Source organism: Myxine glutinosa, chromosome 7 (assembly GCF_964187855.1).
Source record: "Myxine glutinosa chromosome 7, kmMyxGlut1.1, whole genome shotgun sequence".
NCBI lineage: Eukaryota > Metazoa > Chordata > Myxini > Myxiniformes > Myxinidae > Myxine > Myxine glutinosa.
The window spans coordinates 190,423,799-190,448,464 of record NC_136267.1 but is presented as its reverse complement, the minus strand read 5'-3'; the positions used below and the strand labels follow the sequence as shown (position 1 = coordinate 190,448,464).

Genomic DNA, 24,666 nt, shown 5'->3' with positions numbered 1-24,666 from the left:
CTGCAACTGTAAAAAGGACTGCAATACACGAAGATGTACTTGTAGAAATTATGGTCTCACATGCAGTGCTGTGTGCAGGGAATGTCATGGTACAAGTTGTACCAATGCAGAACTGCCAGATTTCACAGAGGAGGATGACAAACTGTTTAATCGTTTGAGTTGGACGTTCCAGCATTTTGTATACCTACAGCAATCACTACAGCAATTTTCACGAGCTGAGCATCTTCATATAGGCATAGTATGGTGAATTTGTAATGAAACTCGTGTATCTGTCACCAATAGACAGAGCATCATTCGTTATATGAGAAATATTGCAGATTGGTGGCCATATTGGATTATGCAAATTAGACATATTTCCCTTGTTGGGATTGCTTGGGACTTTTAGTATGTTGTTCTGGGGACCTTGTAGAAATGCATTGTGGTGATATAATTTCTGTTGAAATTTGTTCCAAGTGAAACCTTATTTTGCCTGGACTAATATCCCACCTGCTACAAATCATGGATGGGTACGTTCCGATGGATACATTGAACCAGTATGGTCTGAGGGACCTATCTTGCCATCCTGCCTTCAAGATATATTAGCTAATGTCACCGAGGATGACGCATCTGATGATGAACTTGGAGGTGATGACACATCTGATGATGAACTTGGAGATGCTGATGAATGCGACGACTCTAGCCTAGACTCCGATTCTGACAAAGACTGATTCTGACACTCCTGCAGGAGTCAAACCGTATGTACGAACTGTAGTTACAGGAGATAATTTGGAGATAGTCCTCTGTGGAATGCCATAACAAAATGGCATTGTATGAATCATCACAAGTGCCATGTGCCATCACATACCAACGCATGCCATCACATACCAACGTGTGGCATCACATACCAACGTGTGTCATCACATACCATGCGTCATCACATACCATCATGTGCCATCACATACCAACGTGTGCCATCACATACCAACGTGTGCCATCACATGCGAACCTGTGCCATCACATACCAACCTGTGCCATCAAATAGTGTGCCATCACATACCAATTGGAGATCTCGCGAGATCTTGGAGACGGTGGCAGGGGTTTTCGACGGTCCACACGGTCTCCACGTTTTTCAAAGTTAAGTCTGTTCACAATTGTATTTTGTCGAAACTGTATTTATCGTTCGGTGTGTGGACTTATAGTGTCCCCCTTGGGAGTTTCTCGGTGTTTATCTTTCACTAGACGACCCATGACCCGTTGGGTCAGTCAGTTTGAATAGATATGAGAATAGAACTAAAGCGAACGCTGGACATCATCAGGGAGATTATTTGGGCCAGCAAGCCATAAGGCTCACCTCTCCAGCGTTCTAAATCACTTATCTGTGACACGTGATTTCGGCCCTTATCTCCGATCACGTTTTTTTTTTTTTTTTTTTTTTTTTAGAAAAAACACGCGACCCGTGGACTACCACGATTTTGTTGTCAGAGGACACTTCTGATGACGATGTTCTTTGTCGACGATCCTCCATTTACATAAACTCGCACGTTCTCTTTCCTCTTCCCTCGACTGAGCGCCACATACAGCTGACCATGCTGGAAGACCGGTTTCTCCAGGTACACCAGCACATTCTCCATAGTTTGCCCTTGCGCCTTATGGATCGTCATTGCGAAGCAGGATTGTATGGGGAACTGGCAGCGCTGCAAAGGGATATCCTCAGCTTCCGACAGATTTAGTCGGATCCGAGGGAGCATTACAGTTTCGCCTTCAAACGTTGAACTTATGATCCTCGCAACTATAATATTTCGAAGCATGTCCTCAACAATCATGCGCGTCCCGTTGCAAAGTTTCAGAGGGTCCAAGTTCCGCATCAAAATGATAGGGGATCCTTTTTTGAGCTCGAGGTTGTGCGGCGGCAATCCCGAGACTTCAACGGAATCTAGGAATTCCGTTGGGAAGTGCGTCGCATCAGTACCCTCAGTCACACTGTTGAACGCAGCATACTCCTTGCTAGCACCAGGGAACCTTGTGATGCATCTTGAATTGATGTTTCGCATCATATCGTTGAGGGGCACTAATATAGACCTTGCTGAAAAAACCTCCATCGGATTGGCGAATGATGGATATATGGTATCGATGCACTCATCGAGCCCACTCGCTGTCAGCAGTATATCCTCTGGCAAATCTATCTCATCATCCGCATTTTTCTCGATTCTATCCTCGCCGATGTCGAGCAAAAATCTTGAAAACTGCCCACTTCCGTCGGTCAGTCGCATATTAGTTCTCAAGTGAAACATTCCAAAGCTCTGCCATAAGTAGGACTTCTTTATGCACGCATTCTCAACGTCAGCATCACACCCTCTTTTCACCACGGGCAGAAGTTGACGGAAATCACCACAGCATATCGTCAAGATCCCTCCAAAAGGCTCGTCTTTGTCACATACATCACACAACGTGCGATCCACAGCCTCGAAACTCTCTCTCCTGATCATAGGACACTCATCCCACACGATGAGTTTTGTACTTCGAAAGAGGTCTGCGATAGTGGAATTTTTATCAATGTTACATACGCCATCTTCCCTCGGTGTCAGAGGGATTTGGAACCTTGAGTGCGTTGTTCTTCCACCAGGCATGAGGGTAGCAGCTATGCCAGATGAGGCCACCGCAAGGGCAACTTCTCCACTCGCTCTCACTTTAGAGAGAATCAGGTTAATAAGAAACGTCTTCCCTGTGCCTCCAGGCGCGTCAATGAAAATCATTGATGACTGATTCGTGCGGATGCAACCGCACGCAAAGTCATAGACAACTCTCTGCTCATCATTGAGCAGAAGCTGCCTTTCGTCTACGATTCGCTGTTGTTCCTCCGTGTCGTATTGGAGTTCTCTCAGTAGGTGAATGTTGGCAATCCCTTCATGACGAAGAACAGTCATTGGAGTCAGCAAGTGAAAATGTGCAACAGTTCTGTTCAACAATTGCAGTTCCTGCTGCAAATACGATAGAGCCAAGTCATGATGGCTCTCGTTGATGGCAATATTGGGATCATTTGCAGATCGTCGATGAGCTAGAAGATAATCTTCAGCCATAGCGTCCTTGAAACGTTCCCATAGATCCAATGGATTGTCGACTTCACTTTGTGTGAGGAGCACAACGAACAAATCCCTCATGGGTCTGGGAAGGCGTGTCCTCTCAGCATCCTCCAGAGTCTCGCGCCAGACAGCGTCTCCTTGCAGCAAACCCATTTCTCTGCAAGCGTCTTTGAATGTGGGTAGAATGACATTATCACACGTTCTCAGGACTTCGAACGAAGTCGGCCCTCTCACGTGGTGGAGGAGTAGTCGGAAATAGTACAGGTCACCAGTACGCGGCGAAACAGTGTAAACTCGTCCCAATATGTCATCCTCAAACATTCCAGGGTTGCCCTCCACCGGTCTGCCCTGTTTTCTTCGTTGCCATCTCTTCTTGGTCCATGTATAGAATCTCGGAACATCCATGTACAACAGTGTCTTAGCGAAATGGTCACGTCTGCAAAGATCCATAAACTCTGTCAACGTGGTTTTGGCCATATTGGGATTATTTCTTTGTTCACGAACGTTCCCAGCAAAAAATACCTGTTGTTCATTTGGCAGATGTACTCCTAAACGGATAACGGCCGGCTTCCTGTCATGGACTGAGAATCCAAGAATGGAGGCAACAGCCTCTGAAGGTCCAATGTATCTACCCGTCAAGTACTCCGTTATCTCGTCGTTTGTGCACAGTGCATACGTAGCTTGATCGCTACCTTTCATGGCATACTTAATAACATACTTGTTCGACTTTATAGAGCAGCATATTTCAACGTTGATGTGGCAATCAAACGTTTTCAGGAGATAGAGATTATGGGGAACAACCCACTGATTTGTAACAGGTCGTCGTTGCCTCCCTTCTTGGTGCCCTTCAAATCCTCCCATTTCTGGGGATCTTCTTCTATATATGGGGTACGAATCGTCTCCGCACCGTGTGTACGGAGCATATGACCGCGGGTATCTGTGTCTGCATGCTCCATTCTTCCAGCATCCAGTTGCTGTGGAACAATATGGACCATGGATCATGTGCTTCAACACCAGTCTGTGTCCCTCTGGATCTTCATCGGGATCTGGTATTTCAGCTTGTACAAATCGATCATAGTCTTGTGGTCTCGGCTTTGAAGCTTCATCGAGCCACAGCAAACAGTGTATGTGAGGGAGACCTCGCTTTTGGTACTCCACACACACAACGTGAGCGATACAGTTCCCGAAGAAGCCTTCTGATCCAGTGAGGTATTTAATGAACACCGTTTTACACACACGCACACAATAACTACAATAACTTGGCTGGGTTTTAATTAAAATGGTATAAAAAGAGCTTCTGGGAGGAAAAGTGTTTACTTGATGTACTCATGAAAATGCTCCTATGCCTTAACTTAACATATCACAAGCTGGTTTTTGAAGCCCCAAAAATGAAAAAAACAATAATCAACAGATCTATTGCAGAATCACACTGCTGATATCGTCCAAAATGGATCATGCCCAGCATTAAAGGGGATATTTTCTTCGCACCATTGTAATATTCCACCAAAGTATCTTGCACAAGTTTATTTCATGTTCATTTATGTTTCATGTCCAAATGTTCATTTCATGTTCAAAGTTCATTATTTCATGTTTATTTGAAACCCAGAATTACTCACAAATTTGTACTTGTCATGTTTACGTGCTTTGAAGCAGGCTGACTAAATATATTGCAGATTGGTCAAGGCTGTGCGGTAAATCCTGTGGGAATTTCTCCTTTGTTTTATTCATTTAAAAATAAAGGGTGGTTGGTAATAATTCACTTTTTGACCATGAAGCATGAATAACATCTGACAAAATCTCCAAGAATAGAAGTGCACTCAGTGTGTTATCAAAAACATGTTCTTTTTCTTTGCACTTTATCACAATAATTAATTTTACAACGTTTACAGTCATGCATGCATTGAGTTTATGATGGTTTTCCGCACGACAGACTCACAATTTCCTTGATTTATAATAAAAAAAAAATCTTTATTGTCCCATATTCAGGGAAATTATTCTTTGGTGACACCGTAAGTTAACCATCATTAAAACATAAAACACAAAGCGAATAAAAAGATATAAAATATAAAATAAATATATAATGTGGAAGATGGACTAAACAGCAAAATGTCTCGGAATTTGAATTTAGCATTTGAATTGCACATGGTACAAATAATCTTTTGAAAATGTTCTTCATCCTCCTTACACGAAAGCGTCTCCCTGATGGCAGTTTTTCAAAAAGTCCGTTCAAGAAATGACTTTCATCAGCACACACCTGCACCGCCTTCCTTTTCAATGCCCGCAGGTATAGAGAACCCAGACTGGTTGAAGGCCCACCTACAGCTTTAAATGCCAGTGTAATGACCTTTCTCAATCGTGACTTATTCCGCACATCAAGATAACTGCACCAGGAAATCAAATTAAATGATAAAACACTGATCAGTAAGGAATTTGTTAACATCCGCATCACACGAGAGCTAACACCAAATGAATTCAACTTCCTGAGAAGATACAATCTTTGCATTGATTTCTTGTACACAGCATCAGTATTTACATCAAAAGTTAACTTGTTATCAATAAAGGTGCCCAGGTATTTAAATTTGCTAACAATTTCCACCTTATCACCATTTATGGTTTCAGGCTCATGATTGTGACCTTTCCAAAAGTCCAAAATCATCTCTTTAGTTTTGTCCACATTCAGAATAAGACAAAAGTCCCCGCACCACTTATTCAATGTGTCAATCTCGTCGAGGTGAAGATACAAAGGATGAATGATCGGAAAGACAGCCAACAATGGCGATATCGTCTGCATACTTAAGAAAGTTACAAAGTTATTTAAGAGCCACGCATCCATTGGTGTACAAACTGAACAGTAGAGGTGACAATACACCACCTTGTGGAGCACCAGTATTCAAGATTGATAACTTTGATAAGCTACCATTCACCCTCACCTGCTGAGGACGGTCTCGTAAAAAACTTTCCACCCAAAGTATGATATGGGGGTTCAGGCACAGGTCACTCAACACTTTCAGAAGGGTAAATGGCTGCATGGTGTTAAAGGCTGACGAGAAATCAATGAATAACACACGGACATAGGTTCCATCCTGGTCAAGGTGACTTGTGATTAGATGAAGTAAACTGAGCCAGGTATCTTCAACACCTCGTCTTGCTTTGTATGCAAATTGTAAAGGATCCAGTTTCGGAGTTACATCTGATGCTATAAACTTCACCATCAATTTCTCCATACATTTACACAAGATGGAGGTAAGGGCTTTAGACACTTTACAGGACAAAGGGGTCTCGTGGACCCCTTTGTCCTTTAAGCAATGCCTCTTGGGGGTGCCCTCCATCCTCTTCCTCCACGCTGCACCAACACAGGGTGAAACCAGCTGAGGTAAATCCAAAGGACAAAGCCACATTTAGTCCTCCCCCTTGTTTGTGATCCTCCCCGCTGTTTGTGATCCCCCCCCCCCTTGTTTGTGATCCTCCCCCCTGTTTGTGATCCTCCCCCTTGTTTGTGATCCTCTCCACTGTGTGTGATCCTCTCCACTGTGTGTGATCCTCTCCACTGTGTGTGATCCTCTCCCCTGTGTGTGATCCTCTCCCCTGTGTGTGATCCTCTCCCATGTGTGTGATCCACTCCCATGTGTGTGATCCTCTCCCATGTGTGTGATCCTCTCCCTTCTGTGTAATCCTCTCCTCTGTGTGTGATCCTCTCCCCTGTTTGTGATCCTCTCCCCTGTTTGTGATCCTCTCCCCTGTTTGTGATCCTCTGCCTTGTTTGTGATCCTCTTCCCTGTGTGTGATCCTCTCTCCACTGTGTTTGATCCTCTCTCCACTGTGTGTGAACCTCCTCCCTGTGTGTGATCCTCTCCCCTGTGTGTGATCCTCTCCCCTGTGTGTGATCCTCTCCCCTGTGTGTGATCCTCTCCCCTGTGTGTGTGATCCTCTCCCCTGTGTGTGTGATCCTCTCCCCTGTTTGTGATCCTCTCCCCTGTGTGTGATCCTCTCCCCTGTGTGTGATCCTCTCCCCTGTGTGTGATCCTCTCCCCTGTGGGTGATCCTCTCCCCTGTGTGTGATCCTCTCCACTGTGTGTGATCCTCTCCACTGTGTGTGATCCTCTCCACTGTGTGTGATCCTCTCCACTGTGTGTGATCCTCTCCACTGTGTGTGATCCTCTCCACTGTGTGTGATCCTCTCCACTGTGTGTGATCCTCTCCACTGTGTGTGATCCACTCCACTGTGTGTGATCCACTCCACTGTGTGTGATCCACTCCACTGTGTGTGATCCTCTCCACTGTGTGTGATCCTCTCCACTGTGTGTGATCCTCTCCACTGTGTGTGATCCGCTCCACTGTGTGTTATCCGCTCCACTGTGTGTGAACCTCTTCCCTGTGTGTGAACCTCTTCCCTGTGTGTGATCCTCTCCACGGTGTGTGATCCTCTCCCCTGTGTGTGATCCTCTCCCCTGTGTGTGATCCTCTCCCCTGTGTGTGATCCTCTCCCCTGTGTGTGATCCTCTCCCCTGTGTGTGATCCTCTCCCCTGTGTGTGATCCTCTCCCATGTGTGTGATCCTCTCCCCTGTGTGTGATCCTCTCCCCTGTGTGTGATCCTCTCCCCTGTGTGTGATCCTCTCCCCTGCGTGTGATCCTCTCCCCTGCGTGTGATCCTCTCCCCTGCGTGTGATCCTCTCCCCTGTGTGTGATCCTCTCCCCTGTGTGTGTGATCCTCTCCCCTGTGTGTGCGATCCTCTCCCCTGTTTGTGATCCTCTCCCCTGTGTGTGATCCTCTCCCCTGTGTGTGATCCTCTCCCCTGTGGGTGATCCTCTCCCCTGTGTGTGATCCTCTCCCCAACACACACTGTACCCCAACACACACTGCAAAAATGGATTTAATCGGACAAGCCGTTCTGCTTGAAATTGACGGAAACCAATTTCAAGATGGCTGCCGTGGCGGCCATATTAAAAATTGCCGGACGCCCATTTTCGAAAGGAACCTTCCTCTACTCAACCCCAACACACACTGCAAAAATGGATTTAATCGGACAAGCCGTTCTGCTTGAAATTGACGGAAACCAATTTCAAGGTGGCGGCCATATTGAAAAGCGCAGCGCGCCCATGAACCTTCCTCTACTCAACCCCAACACACACCTTCTTCCTCGGCTGGACCGCATGGCTAATGCCGGCTTGGGGCAATCAAACGAGCCAAACCAAGGGGCAGCGAACGCTGCCCGACTGTCACTTTGAAGCGTGGGTGAGGCGATTTAGGGAAATTGAAAGGGACCTATCTTATTTGATTAATGCAACGCAGATTCAACTATTGGGAACAGGTCCTTAACTGAAACACATAATAATGAGATAACTACGGAGAGGTCCTATGGTTCGCTACGTGTTGTTCATGGACTAACTAGGGTGCGATCTTTAACCAGCCAATTGATGGGGATATTTACAGGGGAAACATTTATAAGCGAATGCATTTACTAAAATTTACTAGTGAAGGTTCTAAAAACAGTAACAATATATATATATATATATATATATATATAATTGCACGATGTTAAATCCTGTTACTGCAGTTATTATATCCTTCTTAGAACAAGGTGACAAAATGAGAACAATATGTGCCCTAACCACCTTTCAACAACCTTAGTCGTACCACCTCATAAGACTTACACATCATGCCTCTCCTTGTACAATGCAAAATACTATTTGTCCAAAATCATATTTTGTATGCCTATAACAGGTTTTCTTTTGTAAAATGACTTTGTCACACCATGGACATAATGACCACTTTTAACTGAGAAATTATCTGTGTATTTTTTTTTTGTTTAGGTGGTTACGGAAAAGAACCAGAGCTACAAAAGGTAATTCCACGTAAGATTCAACTTCATGCGGAAGTAAAATTCAAGATTTGGGCTTTGGAGGACAGAGTTAAAATATTTTCTCTTTTTTTCTGTCGAGCAATAGAGGTCAGACCATCATGTTTCTTGCAGACAGAAGATAACGTGGTGTTACCTGTGCAGTCACCAAAGCAGCGCAAACAGAGCGTGTACACCTCTCCGACAGTTAAAGGTGATGAGTCTTCTTGCTTCAAACAACTAGAACACAATTTAAAGTTTGTTTGACTGATCAGGCTATTCACCTGTCATCTTGCAATCAAAATACGATGTTTTATTCATCTTGCAAATAAGATGACAACGTGTCGCAATTGTTTTGTTTATTGTTGTTATACCCACACATTTTGAAAAAAACAACGGGGGATATTGTAATTGGCTCGGTCTCCATTTGTCTGTCCTCCTGTCTTTCCCGTCCGTCCACCCATCCATTCTCCCTTCTTGGTCGGGGCCCTTAATCCAAAAAATTGTGCACTTTTATCTAAAGTTTTGAGTTTTTGGCTGGAGTTACCTTAGGTGATATGATTTCAAATTCCACCAGGAGACAAGCTCATTTGTCACCCTGTCCAATATATCAGCCAAATCCAATATGGCCACCACACGACAAAGGCCTCATCGTGACTCATGTACTGAAAGTAGTAGAATCACAAACAAAACGTCTAAATAGGGGGTTTTCGTGGGTGAGGTCAGTCCTAATGTCATTTTGGTGATTATAGGTCAAGGTCAAGGTCGGTATTTGCCTAATATTGGTCTATTACCATGCCACATTGACTAAAAGTGGTAGAATCTCAAATAAAACATCGAAACAGTGGGTCATTGAGGGTGACAGGTCTGTGCTTGAGGTTATTTTGGCGATTTGAGGTCAAGGTCACATGTCAACGTCAAGGTTGGTATTTACCTTATCACAATCACAAATAAATTTCCAAGTCGTGAAACAAATGTCATTATCATATGCATGCCTTTTATTGAACTTCATAGTATCAGAGAACTCAATTTTGATTTGATAACACACCATGCTGATTCACATATCTCCATTCATGTCTTCTTAACCACTTGGAATGGACGACATCGAGAATATTCCTCAATTATAGCGACACGGGGAGCAGAGGCAGCTGAAAATTCCTGGTTCTAATCACGTGAGGTACACAACAAATAGAAGTGCCTAACTTTTCATCTCTGGGCTTGGTCACATTCGTTATTTGCGCAGCCATCCTCGTACGTAGAGAGCGCTGTTCAGCGGAGACCGGCCCTGCAGCATTTGCATGCGCAGCGGCAAGCTTTCCGGCAGCCACAGTGCAAAATGAGATTGCAGGCGCTACTGGCATCTGCCAAAACGGTCCAGAACGGTATCCATTGCTTCTTCTTCTCATCAAATTCCCAGCCCTATTTGGAGAAGTCATGGATATTCTGCTGGCATTCAATGGCTTGCTTCCAAAAGAAGCATGCCTGCACAATGCACCTCTTAATGTGTTCAAAAAGAGATGCATGGGTAGGAGGAATGGATTGTTCGAACATACCTTTTGACCTTTTAGACCACTCAGACCCCTCAGACCTTTGACGACCCTTTAGGTCCGTCAATACCCTTAAGACCACCAGGAACCCTAAAGACCCAAAATACCCCCAAAGACCCAAAATACCCTTAAAGACCCAAAGGGGACCCACAAGACCCTGAATACCTAAAACACTCAAAAGACCCAAAAGTCCCTTAAAGACCCCGAATATCCAAAATAACCCACATACCCTTGAAGACCCAGAGGAACAAAAAGACCCTTAAGACCCAAAAGCCCATGAAGACCCAAAATATCCTGAAGACCCAAAACAACACAAAGATCCAAAAGACCCTTAAAGACCCCAAAGCACCCAAATACCCCAATGACCCTGAAAGACCCAAAGGCCCCAAAGACCCCAAAGACTCAAAAGCCCCTGAAGACCCAACAGTCACTGAAGATCCAGAATACACTGAAGACCCAAAATACCCCAAAGACCAAAAAGACTCCCACAGATCTCCCACACTCCCTCCCACAGATCTTCCGTTGTCCCTGTTCTCTGCTGTTGCACTTGTGTGCTTCCCTCTCTCTCCCCATCTTGTTTCCCGCTCCCTTTTTTGTATGTGTTGTGTGTCCGTTCGTTGTTGTTTTTTGTGATTGATGTCAGCTCTTACACGAGCCTCGATCTTGAATTCCCAAAAAAAAGTTTTAAAATAATTAAAAACACCTCACCACCAAGTAATTAAAAACACCTCACCACCACATAATTCAAAATGCCTCACCCCCACGTGATTCAAAACCACCACTGCGTTATTTAAAACACTTCACAACCACAGAAACAAAAGTTTCAGGGAGTAGTTCAGTGACAACAGACACTGCCCAGATAAGTAGATATATAGATAAATGACTGTACCTGAGTTGCTGTTTTGTCATGGTTTACACCTGAGTTACTGCAACTGGTCCTGACGGCATCAGCCCACGGGTCCTAAAATCATGTTCTTCTGCTCTTTCACTCCCTCTTTCTGTTCTCTTCACCCTCTCTTTTGCTCAAGGTCATCTGCCATCTGCTTGGAAATCAGCCAACATCACCGCTTTGCACAAAAAAGGTGCAAAAACAGATCCCAGCAACTACAGACCAATCAGCCTTCTCCCAATTATCAGCAAAGTCATGGAATCCATCATTGCTTCAGATATGAAATCTTTCCTCTTCTCCAACGGCTTGATCTCTGATCATCAATTTGGTTTCAGACCTGGTCACTCTACTCTGGACATGCTGCTTCTGCTTTCTCAACAATGGATGGAGGTCCTCAACGCCAAACAGGAAATTAGAGCTGTCTCCCTTGACATTTCACGTGCCTTCGATACGGTCTGGCACCCTGCTCTGCTCACCAAACTCTCCTCCTTTGGTATCCATGGAAATCTCCACGCATGGCTGGCGGACTTCCTCTCTGGTCGTAGTCAACGTGTGGCCCTGAATGGGTTTCTCTCATCTCCTCCTCCTGTTCAGGCTGGAGTTCCCCAAGGTAGTGTTCTGGGCCCTGTGCTTTTTCTGGTCTTCATCAATGATCTCTCTGATTCCCTTGAAAATCCTCTCTATCTCTTTGCTGACGACTCTACTCTCTGTCGCTCCATTCCTCATCCCTCAGATCGGCAGTCTGCAGCCTCCTCACTCTCTGCAGACCTGGACAAAATCACAGACTGGGCAAACAAATGGAACATGTCTTTCAATCCTGATAAATCTCACACTCTTACGATGTCTCTCCGAAAAGACCTACTGGAAAACCCTCCCATCCACTTTCTGAATAATCCTCTCCAAGAAGTTCTGTCACTCAAGTTTTAGGGTCTCACTATCTGCCATGATCTTTCCTGGGAAAACCACATTTCAAATCTGGCCTCCAAAGCCAGTCGCCGACTGGGCATCCTCCGTCGTGCGAAGTCCTTCCTTGGCACACCTGAGCTCCTCACCACATACAAGGCTTTCATCCGCAGCTCTATGGAATACTGCTCTCCCCTCTGGTCTGGTGCTCCTGCCTCACACCTAGCCCGTCTTCACGCTGTTGAAACCAAAGCGTTCAGAATCATTGGAATCTCCCGCGATGAAGCTAACTCCAAGGGCCTTTCACTCACTCACCGCAGGCAGGTTGGTGGTCTTTCCGTCTTCTACCGACTCCTCTCTGGCCTTGCCCCCCCAGCCCTCTCTGGGCTCTGTCCCCCAAATATTCCTACAGGTCGCACAAGATCTGCCTGCAACCCTCTTATGGTTAAACTGCCAAAATCAAGACTTTCTGCTCACCTTCACTCCTTCATTCCTCTTTTCTCACGCCTCTGGAACAAACTCCCTCACTCTCTTCAATCCCACTCCACCCTCCAGGTCTTTAAAACAGCTGTTCACCACCATCTCTTATCCTCCCCCATCCAAAACCTTGATCTTTTCTACCCCCGCTAATTTCGGTCCCCTTGTGTTTTATACCTCTCCCCCGCCCCTCCCCCCTCCCCTTCCCACGCCTCCTGCCCCCAAGCCCTCTACCTCCCACACTTCTCCCTGCTCTCAAATGTTGTGTTTGTGTGCTTCCCCTTCTCTCCCCATCTTGTCTTCCGCTCACTCTTTTTATATATTTTGTTTGTCTGGTTGATTTGTTTGTGAAATAAATGTTAGCTCTTTCACGAGCCTCGATTCAGTATACAAAAAAAAAAAAAAAAATCATAATTCAAACAATCATAATGCACAAATGTATTTGCAATATACGTGATATTACATTTTATAAACAATTGAAGTTCAAAACTTAAGTTGAAAAAAAAAAATTTGCCCCAAAAAAATTTCAACATGCAGCTATTTGATCTTCATTTCAACAATATTGATAGATAAAGGTGATATAACATAACAAATATCATGAAATATTTACATTTTGTAGTCCATTGTATAATTTAAATAAACATCATGGCAAATTTCGCATGTGGAAAAAGTAAGTACACCCCCACATTTATCACTACTTCAAATACCTAAAATTAGAATCAGGTGCACCAGCTCAGGTGCAAATGATTAGAACATCGTTGGAGAGGATCTTGGAGGAACCTGTCTTATTTAAACCTCAGACATTTAGTTTGGTTTGCTCTTTGTTGTTGAAGTGTGCGGCGTCACCATGCCGTGATCAAAAGAGCTCTCTGAGGCCTTCAGAAAGAAGGTTATAGATGCCAACGAGTCTGGGAAGGGATTTAAAAAGATCTCCAAACAATTTGAAATCAATCTTTCGACTGTCCGGAAGATCATCTACAAGTGGAGAAGATTCCAAACAACCACCAACTTGTTCAGGCCAGGCCACCCCAGCAAGTTCAGCCCGAGAGCAGACCGCAAGATGCTGAAAGAAGTCTCTAAGAACCCCAGAATGTCATCACGGGACCTACAGGTAGCTCTTGCCACTGTTGATGTCAAAGTTCACGAATCTACCATTAGAAAGAGGCTGCACAAATTTGATCTACATGGGAGGTGTGCCAGGAGGAAACCTTTGCTGACCAGAAAGAACATCAGGACAAGACTAAAGTTTGCCAATGAACACCTGGCCAAAGACCAGCGCTTCTGGAACAATGTGCTCTGGACAGATGAGTCAAAGGTCGAGCTATTTGGGCACAGTACCAGAAGACATGTTTGGCGAAAACCAAAGACAGCATTTGACCACAATAACCTGATACCAACTGTAAAGCATGGCGGTGGAAATATTATGGTTTGGGCCAGCTTTGCTGCATCAGGGCCTGGGCAGCTCACCATCATAGATTCCACGATGAATTCTTCATTGTACCAGAGTGTGCTTGAGGATATTGTGAGGCCATCTGTCGGAAAGTTAAAGCTCAACCGAAGGTGGACCTTGCAACATGACAACGACCCTACACATACCAATACATCCACCAAGGAATGGCTGAAAAGAAAGAAATGGAGGGTTCTGGAATGGCCAAGTCAAAGCCCGGATCTAAATCCCATCGAGATGTTGTGGGGGGATTTGAAACGAGCTGTGCATGCAAGAAACCCCTCAAACATCGCACAGCTGAAAGAATTCTGCATGGAGGAGTGGGCAAAAATTTCTCCCAGTCGATGTCAGAGACTGGTAGATGGTTATAAGAAACGCCTACTTGAGGTTGTTACTGCCAAAGGGGGCAATACCTCCTATTAGAGCCAAGGGTGTACTTACTTTTTCCACATGCGAAATTTGCATTTATGTTTATTTAAATTATACAATGGACTACAAAATGTAAATGTTTCATGATATTTGTTATATTATAATACCTTTATCCATCAATATTTTTGAAATGAAGATCAAATAGCTGTATGTTGAAATATGTTGAAAAAGTCAAAACTTTACATGGGGTGTACTTACTTTTTCACGTGACTGTATATATATACAGACTTGGCATTTAATATGGAATTTTTTTTTTTTCTTGACTTGGGTTTACTTTCTGAACTCAGTATATCAATCTGGTGAGTTTCTTTTACCCTTCAGTGATGTCTTTTTTGAAAGAACCATGTCACTGATTGTCTTTCGCAGCAAGAAGTCAATAACAGGATTATATCACAGGTGGCGTGACAAAATGTAAGGACAGGTACATTTGACGATTGGCTTCACAATCGGGTATATAAGGGTTGTTGCGTTCTGTCTTAGTGGAAAGCAACTGCTGCACGTCTACAAAAGTTATTGCCGCTTCCTCTGGAGATTTTTTTTGTTTTTTGTTTTTGTATACTGAATCGAGGCTCGTGAAAGAGCTAACATTTACTTCACAAACAAATCAACCAGACAAACAAAATATATAAAAAGAGGGAGCGGAAAACAAGATGGGGAGAGAAGGGGAAGCACACAAACACAACATTTGAGAGCAGGGAGATGTGTGGAAGGGAGAGGGCTTGGGGGGGGAGGAGGCGTGGGAAGGGGGGGGGGGTGGAAGATGATCCATCAACTTGACAATGCTGTTTGTCATGGAGTGGTGGCTTTACGAAATTCTGGCATGAAACAGCGTGCTATTGCTCGGCAGTATGGCATCACTCAAGGTCAGGTGTCAAAGATCCTGAAACGAAATGCTCAGAGGGGTGTCCCTACTCCAATACCGAGGCCAGGACGTCCACGCAGAACCACAAGGAGAGATGATCGCCAGCTGCACCGGTTAGTCTGCAATGGCCGTACCAAGTCAGCTAATCGGCTTCGGGCTGAGTGGCAGCAACTGACAAATGTGCCTATATCCAGAAGGCTAGTCAACCAACGACTGGTTCAAGCAGGCTATCGTGCCAGGCGTCCCCTGAGAAAACCACCCCTGACCAGACAACACAGCCAGCGCCCATTGCAGTGGGCCAGAGAGCACCGTCAATGGCAGCCAGGACACTGGAATCACGTGACCTTCAGTGACGAGTCTAGATTTCTGGTCTATCGTCAAGATGGCCACGTCCGAGTGCGCAGCCAAATGCATGAAGCCCACAACGAAGATTGTATCGTGCCAAGAGTCCAAGCTGGAGGTGGTGGGGTGACCGTTTGGGCTGCTTTTCATGCAGGGGGCAAAACTGACCTGGTTATTCTGAATGGAAACCTGAACCAGTTCAAGTACAGGGTCATTCTGGTAGAAACATTGCTTCCATTTGCTCGTGCAGCCTTTCGAGGAAACTTTGTCTTCCAAGATGACAATGCACGGCCTCATCGTGCTCGCATGATCCAACACTTTCTTGCTGACCGTGGTGTAGAGCATATGGAGTGGCCTGCCATGTCCCCGGATATGAATCCGATAGAGAACTTGTGGGCAGAATTAACGCGTCAAATCGACGACTTGGACCAGCAGCCGACCTCTGTGCGTGAATTGCAGCAGACTATTGTCACTGCCTGGCAAGCGATTCCTGTCCAAACCTTGGCAAATCTCATGAGCAGCATGCCTCAATGTGTACGTGCTCTCCTGAATGCTCGTGGGGGTTACACAACGTACTGAACTCTAATTTTACTGTCCATAATCCCAGTCGTAATTTAGCTTTTGTTTTTGTTGAAATTTTTTTTGGCTAATGTGCAAAATAAAGAGATACTTCTGGAAAACGTACAGAAGTTTAACACAGTACTGTCCATGAATTGAGTTCGATATCGGTTTACATCACTTTCAAGGATCAATTTATTTGCTGCGAAATGTCAAATGTGGTTTTTGTTTCTTTTGAAGGTCACATTAACAAAATCTAGAATAATTTCAACATAATTCCAATGAACTTTTGGTTCTAAGTCATCTTGAAAAGTAAGTTCACCCCACAAAAAAAATTCCATATTAAATGCCAAGTCTGTATATTGGAACTTGCGAACTTCCAATCACCTGTTCGTTTGTTTGCTTTTCCATAAATGTTTTTGTTTTATTTTCAAGTTGGCACTGTGTGTTTGATTGAGTTGTGCAGAATTTCAATGCCTCATTGACTGGCATTTGGAGGCCGTGGCAGGACGGACACCAGAAGTTCTCCCTGAACCAGTGATTCCCTCTCAAACACTGTTTTCCCCCAAGGGAGACCAGCCTCTAATTCTAGCAGCTGTGCCCAGAGATAGGAAACACCGGCACCCTGAATCCCCGGCACAAGTAGAGGTTCCGACAGGGCAGGATGTGGGTAAGTTTTCGGAGAGTCCGAGACGTTTTGGCTTGAATCGACATTGACACAAGGTGTGCCTTGTGATTCGCTTGTGATTCGATTTACACTCCTTCATTGAATATTGTATTCATGAATTGTGTACATGTTGCATATTTTAAAAAGCGTGTGCATAGTATTAGTAGGGGTGCTCGTTGAACGGCATTGCCAATCTCGTCAAGGATCCATTTGGCTATGGCAGATGGTTGGGCAGCTTGGGGTGAAGGAGATGTTTGTGTCACTAATAGCAGACATTCTGGAGGAGGCTTTTGGTCTTTTGGGAGTATTGGAAACCCCAGGCAAGCTTTTAGCCTTTGACCTTGTTGACGTGCACAACGATTTTCAACTTTTCACTAAAAAGCCTTCATTGGTGATGATCTGTCTGCATTTTCCTTGAAAAATTATCATTGTGTGTTGAACAATTTGACATTCATATATTTATCAGTTCCAAAAATAATTAGGTCGTCTGATTTTATTTTGTTGAACACATTGAGTGAGCCATTATATTAGATTGTGGGAGTTTGTGTGAGCAAAATGCAGCAAATGTAGCTCATACTGAGTAAACACATATTTAAGCTTTCAATGCATCTGGGCATAGATAAACGTGAACAAAACGTTCCAACAAAAAAAAAGAGAACAAGATTGCATGGATGGACAATATGTGGTGTATCATAGTCCTATATATATGGCCACATTTACTATTAGGGATTAAAAGGAAACATAAGTGCTGAGAGTTTGATTGTTATGGCAGGACGAGCATCCGCAGGGGTCGAAAGGCTCTGCTCACTATCCGATCATTTTCAAGGTGAAAAGGGTGAGGAGCAGGAACTGCGAAAGCCTCGGAGGAAGGACACTCCTGTGCATCGCATCATCCCTCACGTTCCAGGTTCCAAATGCAATTGGTGGAAAATATTTAAAATACTACAGTGTAATTTGGTGGCAAATATTAAAAATACTACGGTGTCAAACTTTAGTGTAAGTTGGTGGCAAATATTTAAAATACTACAGTGTAATTTGGTGGCAAATATTTAAAATACTACGGTGTCAAACTTTAGTGTAAGTTGGTGGCAAATATTTAAAATACTACAGTGTAAATTAGTGGCAAATATTTAAAATACTACATTGTAAATTAGTGGCAAATATTAAAAATACTATGGTGTAAAACTGTGGTGTAATTTGGTGGCAAATGTTTAAAATACTTCAGTGTAATTTGGTGGCAAATATTTAAAATACTACAGTGTAAATTAGTGGCAAATATTTAAAATACTACATTGTAAATTAGTGGCAAATATTAAAAATACTATGGTGTAAAACTGTGGTGTAATTTGGTGGCAAATGTTTAAAATACTTCAGTGTAATTTGGTGGCAAATATTTAAAATACTACGGTGTCATACTTTAGTGTAAGTTGGTGGCAAATATTTAAAATACTACAGTGTAATTTGGTGGCAAATATTTAAAATACTACGGTGTAAAACTTTAGTGTAAGTTGGTGGCAAATATTTTAAATACTACAGTGTAAATTAGTGGCAAATATTTAAAATACTACATTGTAAATTAGTGGCAAATATTTAAAATACTACGGTGTCAAACTTTAGTGTAAGTTGGTGGCAAATATTTAAAATACTACATTGTAAATTAGTGGCAAATATTTAAAATACTATGGTGTAAAACTGTGGTGTAATTTGGTGGCAAATGTTTAAAATACTTCAGTGTAATTTGGTGGCAAATATTTAAAATACTACGGTGTCATACTTTAGTGTAAGTTGGTGGCAAATATTTAAAATACTACAGTGTAATTTGGTGGCAAATATTTAAAATACTACGGTGTAAAACTTTAGTGTAAGTTGGTGGCAAATATTTTAAATACTACAGTGTAAATTAGTGGCAAATATTTAAAATACTACATTGTAAATTAGTGGCAAATATTTAAAATACTACGGTGTCAAACTTTAGTGTAAGTTGGTGGCAAATATTTAAAATACTACATTGTAAATTAGTGGCAAATATTAAAAATACTATGGTGTAAAACTGTGGTGTAATTTGGTGGCAAATGTTTAAAATACTTCAGTGTAAATTGGTGGCAAATATTTAAAATACTATGGTGTAAAACTGTGGTGTAATTTGGTGGCAAATATTTAAAATACTACAGTGTAAATTGGTGGCAAATATTTAAAATACTATGGTGTAAAACTACGGTGTAATTTGGTGGCAAATATTTAAAATACTTCAGTGTAAATTGGTGGCAAATATTTAAAATACTACGGTGTCAAACTTTAGTGTAATTTGGTGGAAAATATTTTAAATACTTCAGTGTAAATTGGTGGCAAATATTTAAAATACTACGGTGTCAAACTTTAGTGTAAATTGGTGGCAAATATTTAAAATACTACGGTGTTAAACTTCAGTGTAATTTGGTGGCAAATATTTAAAATACTTCAGTGTAAATTGGTAGCAAATATTTAAAATACTACGGTGTTAAACTTCAGTGTAATTTGGTGGCAAATATTTAAAATACTTCAGTGTAAATTGGTGGCAAATATTTAAAATACTACGGTGTCAAACTTCAGTGTAATTTGGTGGCAAATATTTAAAATACTATGGTGTTAAACTTCAGTGTAATTTGGTGGCAAATATTTAAAATACTACGGTGTTAAACCTCAGTGTAATTTGGTGGCAAATATTTAAAATACTTCAGTGTAAATTGGTGGCAAATATTTAAAATACTACGGTGTCAAACTTTAGTGTAAATTGGTGGCAAATATTTAAAATACTACGGTGTTAAACTTCAGTGTAATTTGGTGGCAAATATTTAAAATACTTCAGTGTAAATTGGTGGCAAATATTTAAAATACTACGGTGTAAAACTTTAGTGTAAATTGGTGGCAAATATTTAAAATACTTCAGTGTAAATTGGTGGCAAATATTTAAAATACTACGGTGTTAAACTTCAGTGTAATTTGGTGGCAAATATTTAAAATACTTCAGTGTAAATTGGTGGCAAATATTTAAAATACGACGGTGTCAAACTTTAGTGTAAATTGGTGGCAAATATTTAAAATACTACGGTGTTAAACTTCAGTGTAATTTGGTGGCAAATATTTAAAATACTTCAGTGTAAATTGGTGGCAAATATTTAAAATACTACGGTGTAAAACTTTAGTGTAAATTGGTGGCAAATATTTAAAATACTACGGTGTAAAACTATGGTATAATTTGGTGGCAAATATTTAAAAAATGTGCTCATGTTTAATGTGAACTGATCCCATTGAAATATTTTACACCATAGTCAAAAATGGTTTTTGGAAGTCCTCCAAGTCACGTGGCCTTTACCATTGGATATCACATTTTTACCTTGTCAGGAAATGTGTAAAACGTTAAAAGGGTGTCTTCAAATCGCTCTTTCAATCATTCGATAAAAAAAATTCAATCTCTTACAGTTTTTCCTTTCTCCAAATACTAACTCACCCTTATTCCACCTCTCCTCTGTTTTTAAACATACCTCTGACTTGAAAATCTCAAATCCCCATTTTGTTTTGGATGCTCGAATTTCATTAATCTTTCAATTATTTCAAAACTCCCCCCTCACCCCTCCCCTTCAAAACTCCCTCCTCACCCCTCCCCTTCAAAACTCCCACTCACCCCTCCCTTTCAAAATTCCCTCTCACCCCTCCCCTTCAAATCTCCCTCCTCACCCCATCCCCTTCAAAACTCCCCCTCACCCCTCCCTTTCAAAATTGCCTCTCACCCCTCCCGTTCAAATCTCTCCCCTACCCCTCCCATTCAAATCCCTCACCTCACCCTCCCCTTCAAAGCTCCCCTCTCACCCGTCCTCCTCAGTTGCCTCAACTCATCCACAAAGCTGCCTCCTTCCTTCTTCCTCTCTCTTCCAACTCATTCCTCCAATCGTAAACATTCTCTGCCGACTGGCACGGTCTTCAAGCAGCATCAATCATCTGGACTGGTCTCCCATCTCTAATGCCTCTGACATCAACTCTTCCTGGGAATTCTTCCAAAGTAAATTGTCATACCCTTCCTCCCGTCCATAGTACACGGAATCTTGTGGTGAGGCAGTTGCCCTGAAGCAACTTGCCTTCTCCTCTTGGAAGGCAAATCCAACTGAAGGAAATCTCAGTTCCTTTCACCAAGCTCGGAACAAGTGTGTGTCTACCCTCAGGAGAGCAGGAAGCACTATCTCTCTACTCTCAAGACTGAACTGTCAAACCTGTCTTACTACTCCAAATCCGGGTGGTGTCTGGTCAAATCTGTTTCTGGTGTTTGTTCTCCCTCCATCCCCTCCCTTACCTCAAACAGCTACAGACCAATCAGGTTGCTCGCAATAACCTCTGCCTCTTATTGGAAATTATTCTGAATTTACACGTTTTTCATTTGCATCACTTGCTCTCAGGCTGAAGGTGAGTAGCTCAGCTCATGCCAATGGGGACTTCACGACCAGCTTGTCATGGGCCAACAGTTTCATGGCAGTAAAATACTGCCAAGACCAGGGTCCAAATGTGGCCAAGACCAGGGTCCACATGTGACCAACAAGCTGGGTCCACATGTGGCCAAGTCCAGGGTCCACCACAAGGATCGTAAAAGCAGAATGACTTGCGATAAGTGCGCTGAGCATGTTTGCAAGGAGCGCAGCCATGTTGTGTGTGTGAAGCGCTTCCGGTAAAGAACTTTTCAGTGTTTGACGGACAAACCACATCATTTATTACCCTCGCCTGGGGAGAGGATATTCCATTTGAGTCGGTTTGTGGCTTTTGTGGCATTTGAGTCCGTCTGTTTGTTTGTCCGCACAGAATAAATTTGATTTTCTCTGCAACCATTGGTCCGATTGACAGGAGATTTTCACCAGAGGTGCAACTCCACCTGTAAAAAAAATTTAAGATAATTATGAGGTCATAGGTCACGTGGTATGGGCGCCATCTTCGAAAAACCGAAAACCTTTGCACCTCTTTCTCCGAAAGCGCTGCATAGAAAAATTTGAGACATGGCTCATTGTAAATAACTCTCCATGGGGAATAAAATATGTTAAGGATGATGTCATAGGTTCCTCCATTATGAAGTCATAATTCGACAAGCACAAAACTTCATCCGATCAAGATGAAATTTCTTGAGCATCATCTAGGGATAAATTGGCAGAGAAAAAAAAAAATTATGGCGTCGTTGGTCACGTGTTTCGGCCGCCATATTTGTTTTAACACAAAAGCTTGCTCCTCTCCAGCCGGCCTTGCTCCCCTTGCTCCCCCAGGGACTCCTCTCCAGCCTTGCTCCCCCAGCTCTCTCTGTGCTCTGTCCCCCAAATATTCCTGCAGGTCGCACAAGATCTGCCAGCAACCCTCGTATGGTTAAACTGCCAAAATCAAGGCTCTCTGCTCACCTTCACTCTTTCATTCCCCTTTTCTCCCGCCTCTGGAACAAACTCCCCCACTCCCTTCAATCCCACTCCTCCCTCCAGGTCTTTAAAACAGTTGTTCACCACCATCTCTTATCTTCCCCCATCCAAAACCTTGATCTTTTCTACCCCAGCTAATTTTCACCCCAGATACACTTTTTTGAAATTCCAACTTCTTTCCTGGAAGTCCTTGCAGTGTCTATATGTTTTATACCTCTCCCACCTCCCTCCAAGCCCTCTCCCTCCCACAGTTCTCTCGATGTCCTTGCTCTCAAATGTTGTGCTTGTGTCCGTCCTTCCCCCTCCCTCCCCATCTTGTCTACCACTCCCCTTATTTTGTATTTTGTGTGTCGATTTTACTTTTTGTGTGATGAATGTTAGTGTGATGTTAATGTTAATGTTAATGAATGTTAATGTTTGTGTGATGATGATGTTTGTCGGTTTGGGTTATTTCCTTCGCTGTATTGCTTGTTTCTTTTATTTTATTTTCTCCCCCTCACCTCACCTCCCTAGACAAATAATTCTATATTGATTCTTTCTCTCCTCCCGGACACGTGCTTGTTCGCTCTCCTCCTCGTCTCGGCTTGTGCCCCGCCCCCTGTATCTCGTTTTCTTCCGCCTCTGCTCCTTCTTTCTCAAATCGACGTTCTCGCTTGGAGACTTTTCCCGGATTGTTTTTTTTCATCGTTCTGTTTGGATATTGTTGGAATATGTTTAAACCGCAGCCGTGATGCTGACGCCTCCGCCCCCCCCCCCCCCACCCCCAGAATTTACATGTTTTAAACGTTTCCCAGTGTGTACCCTGGTCAGAATAGGTACACCGTATCCCTGCGTGTCGTAAGAGACGACTAAGAGGGTTGGCGTCAGGAAGGGCATCCGGCCATAAAAACATTGCCTCAAAAAGAGAACCATGACAATCACAAGTACATATGGGCAGGGTGCAGCCCGAAGTGGAGATCGGTTTCTGAGGTTTGGGACATGGAATGTGGGGACAATGACAGGGAGATCAGGAGAAGTGGTGGAAGTATTGGTCAGAAGAAGAGTGGACATATGTTGTGTGCAAGAGACGAGATGGAAGGGAAGTGGTGTGAGAATGGTGAAGGGTAGGCAGGGACAGAAATACAAGTTTGTGTGGCAAGGGTGCCCGGAGGGCGTGAATGGTGTTGGTGTCCTGTTTTCTGAGGAGTTTGTAGACAGTGTGGTGAGTGTGACGAGAGTGAGTGATAGGTTGATGATGGTGAAAATGATGATTGGAAAGCTCTTGGTGAACGTCATCTCGGGATATGCTCCGCAGGTTGGTCGAAGCGATGAAGAGAAGGACAAGTTCTGGTGTGCGATGGAGAAGCTGATGGAAAACATGAAAGATGTGGAAGTTGTTGTGGTAGGAGGAGACCTAAATGGACATGTGGGAAGGAGTATGGATGGTTTTGACGGAGTTCATGGGGGTTACGGATATGGTGTGAGAAATGGAGAAGGTGAAAGGATTTTGGAGTTTGCTGATGGAGCTGATTTGTTGATTTGTAATACTCAGTTCCAGAAAGAGGACAATAAGCTTGTTACATACACGTCAGGTGGGTCGACGACAACCGTTGACTACCTGATGGTGCGTCGGCGAGATAGGGGTCACCTCCGGGACACAAAGGTGATCCCGGGGGAGGAGGCTGTTTCACAGCACCACTTGGTTGTCTGCGACATAAGGGTGAAAGGTGCGAGGAGAGCTCGGCGGGTGAAGTACCAACCGAGAATGAAGGTGTGGAGGTTGAAAGAGGTGACAGTAAGGGAGGCATTAAAAGAGAGGCTGAGTAGGGTAGAGGATGATGTGGTTGAGCTTGAAAGTGGTTGGATGTCAATGAAAGCTAGTCTGTTGGGAGCCGTTGGTGAGGTATGTGGATGGACAAAAGGACCACCGAGGCACTCGGAAACATGGTGGTGGGATGTTGAGGTTGGAAAGAGGATTGACGAGAAGAGGAAGAAGTTCAAAGAGTGGCAGAAGGCGAAGGGTACGGGAGCAGAAACAGCAGAGCATGAAAGTTATAAGGCAGCCAGGAAGGCTGCAAAGAAAGAGGTAGCAAAGGCGCAGGAGGCATGTAGGAAAATGTTCGGAGAACGCTTGGATTCGGCAGAGGGTCAGAAAGCAGTATTCAGGATTGCAAAGCAGATAGCGAAAGAGAGGTGTGATGTGATGGGGGTGAGTTGCTTGAAGGATGAAGTGGGACAAATCGTTGTCG

General features: G+C 43.4%; 1 protein-coding gene across 3 annotated transcripts in view; it reads left to right on the top strand.

The window, feature by feature from the left end:
- Positions 1-24,666, top strand: part of LOC137431910 (protein phosphatase 1 regulatory subunit 1A) — a 99,330-nt gene that overhangs the window by 24,094 nt on the left and 50,570 nt on the right. For 2 of the 3 annotated variants that reach the window (XM_078782639.1, XM_078782638.1), the window contains exons 3-6: positions 8,872-8,903; positions 9,033-9,111; positions 16,818-17,021; positions 17,791-17,925. In XM_078782639.1, coding sequence (XP_078638765.1) covers positions 8,872-8,903; positions 9,033-9,111; positions 16,818-17,021; positions 17,791-17,925 — 450 coding nt within the window. The remainder of the gene's footprint in view (positions 1-8,871; positions 8,904-9,032; positions 9,112-16,817; positions 17,022-17,790; positions 17,926-24,666) is intronic. The other variant, XM_078782640.1, reaches the window with a different exon arrangement.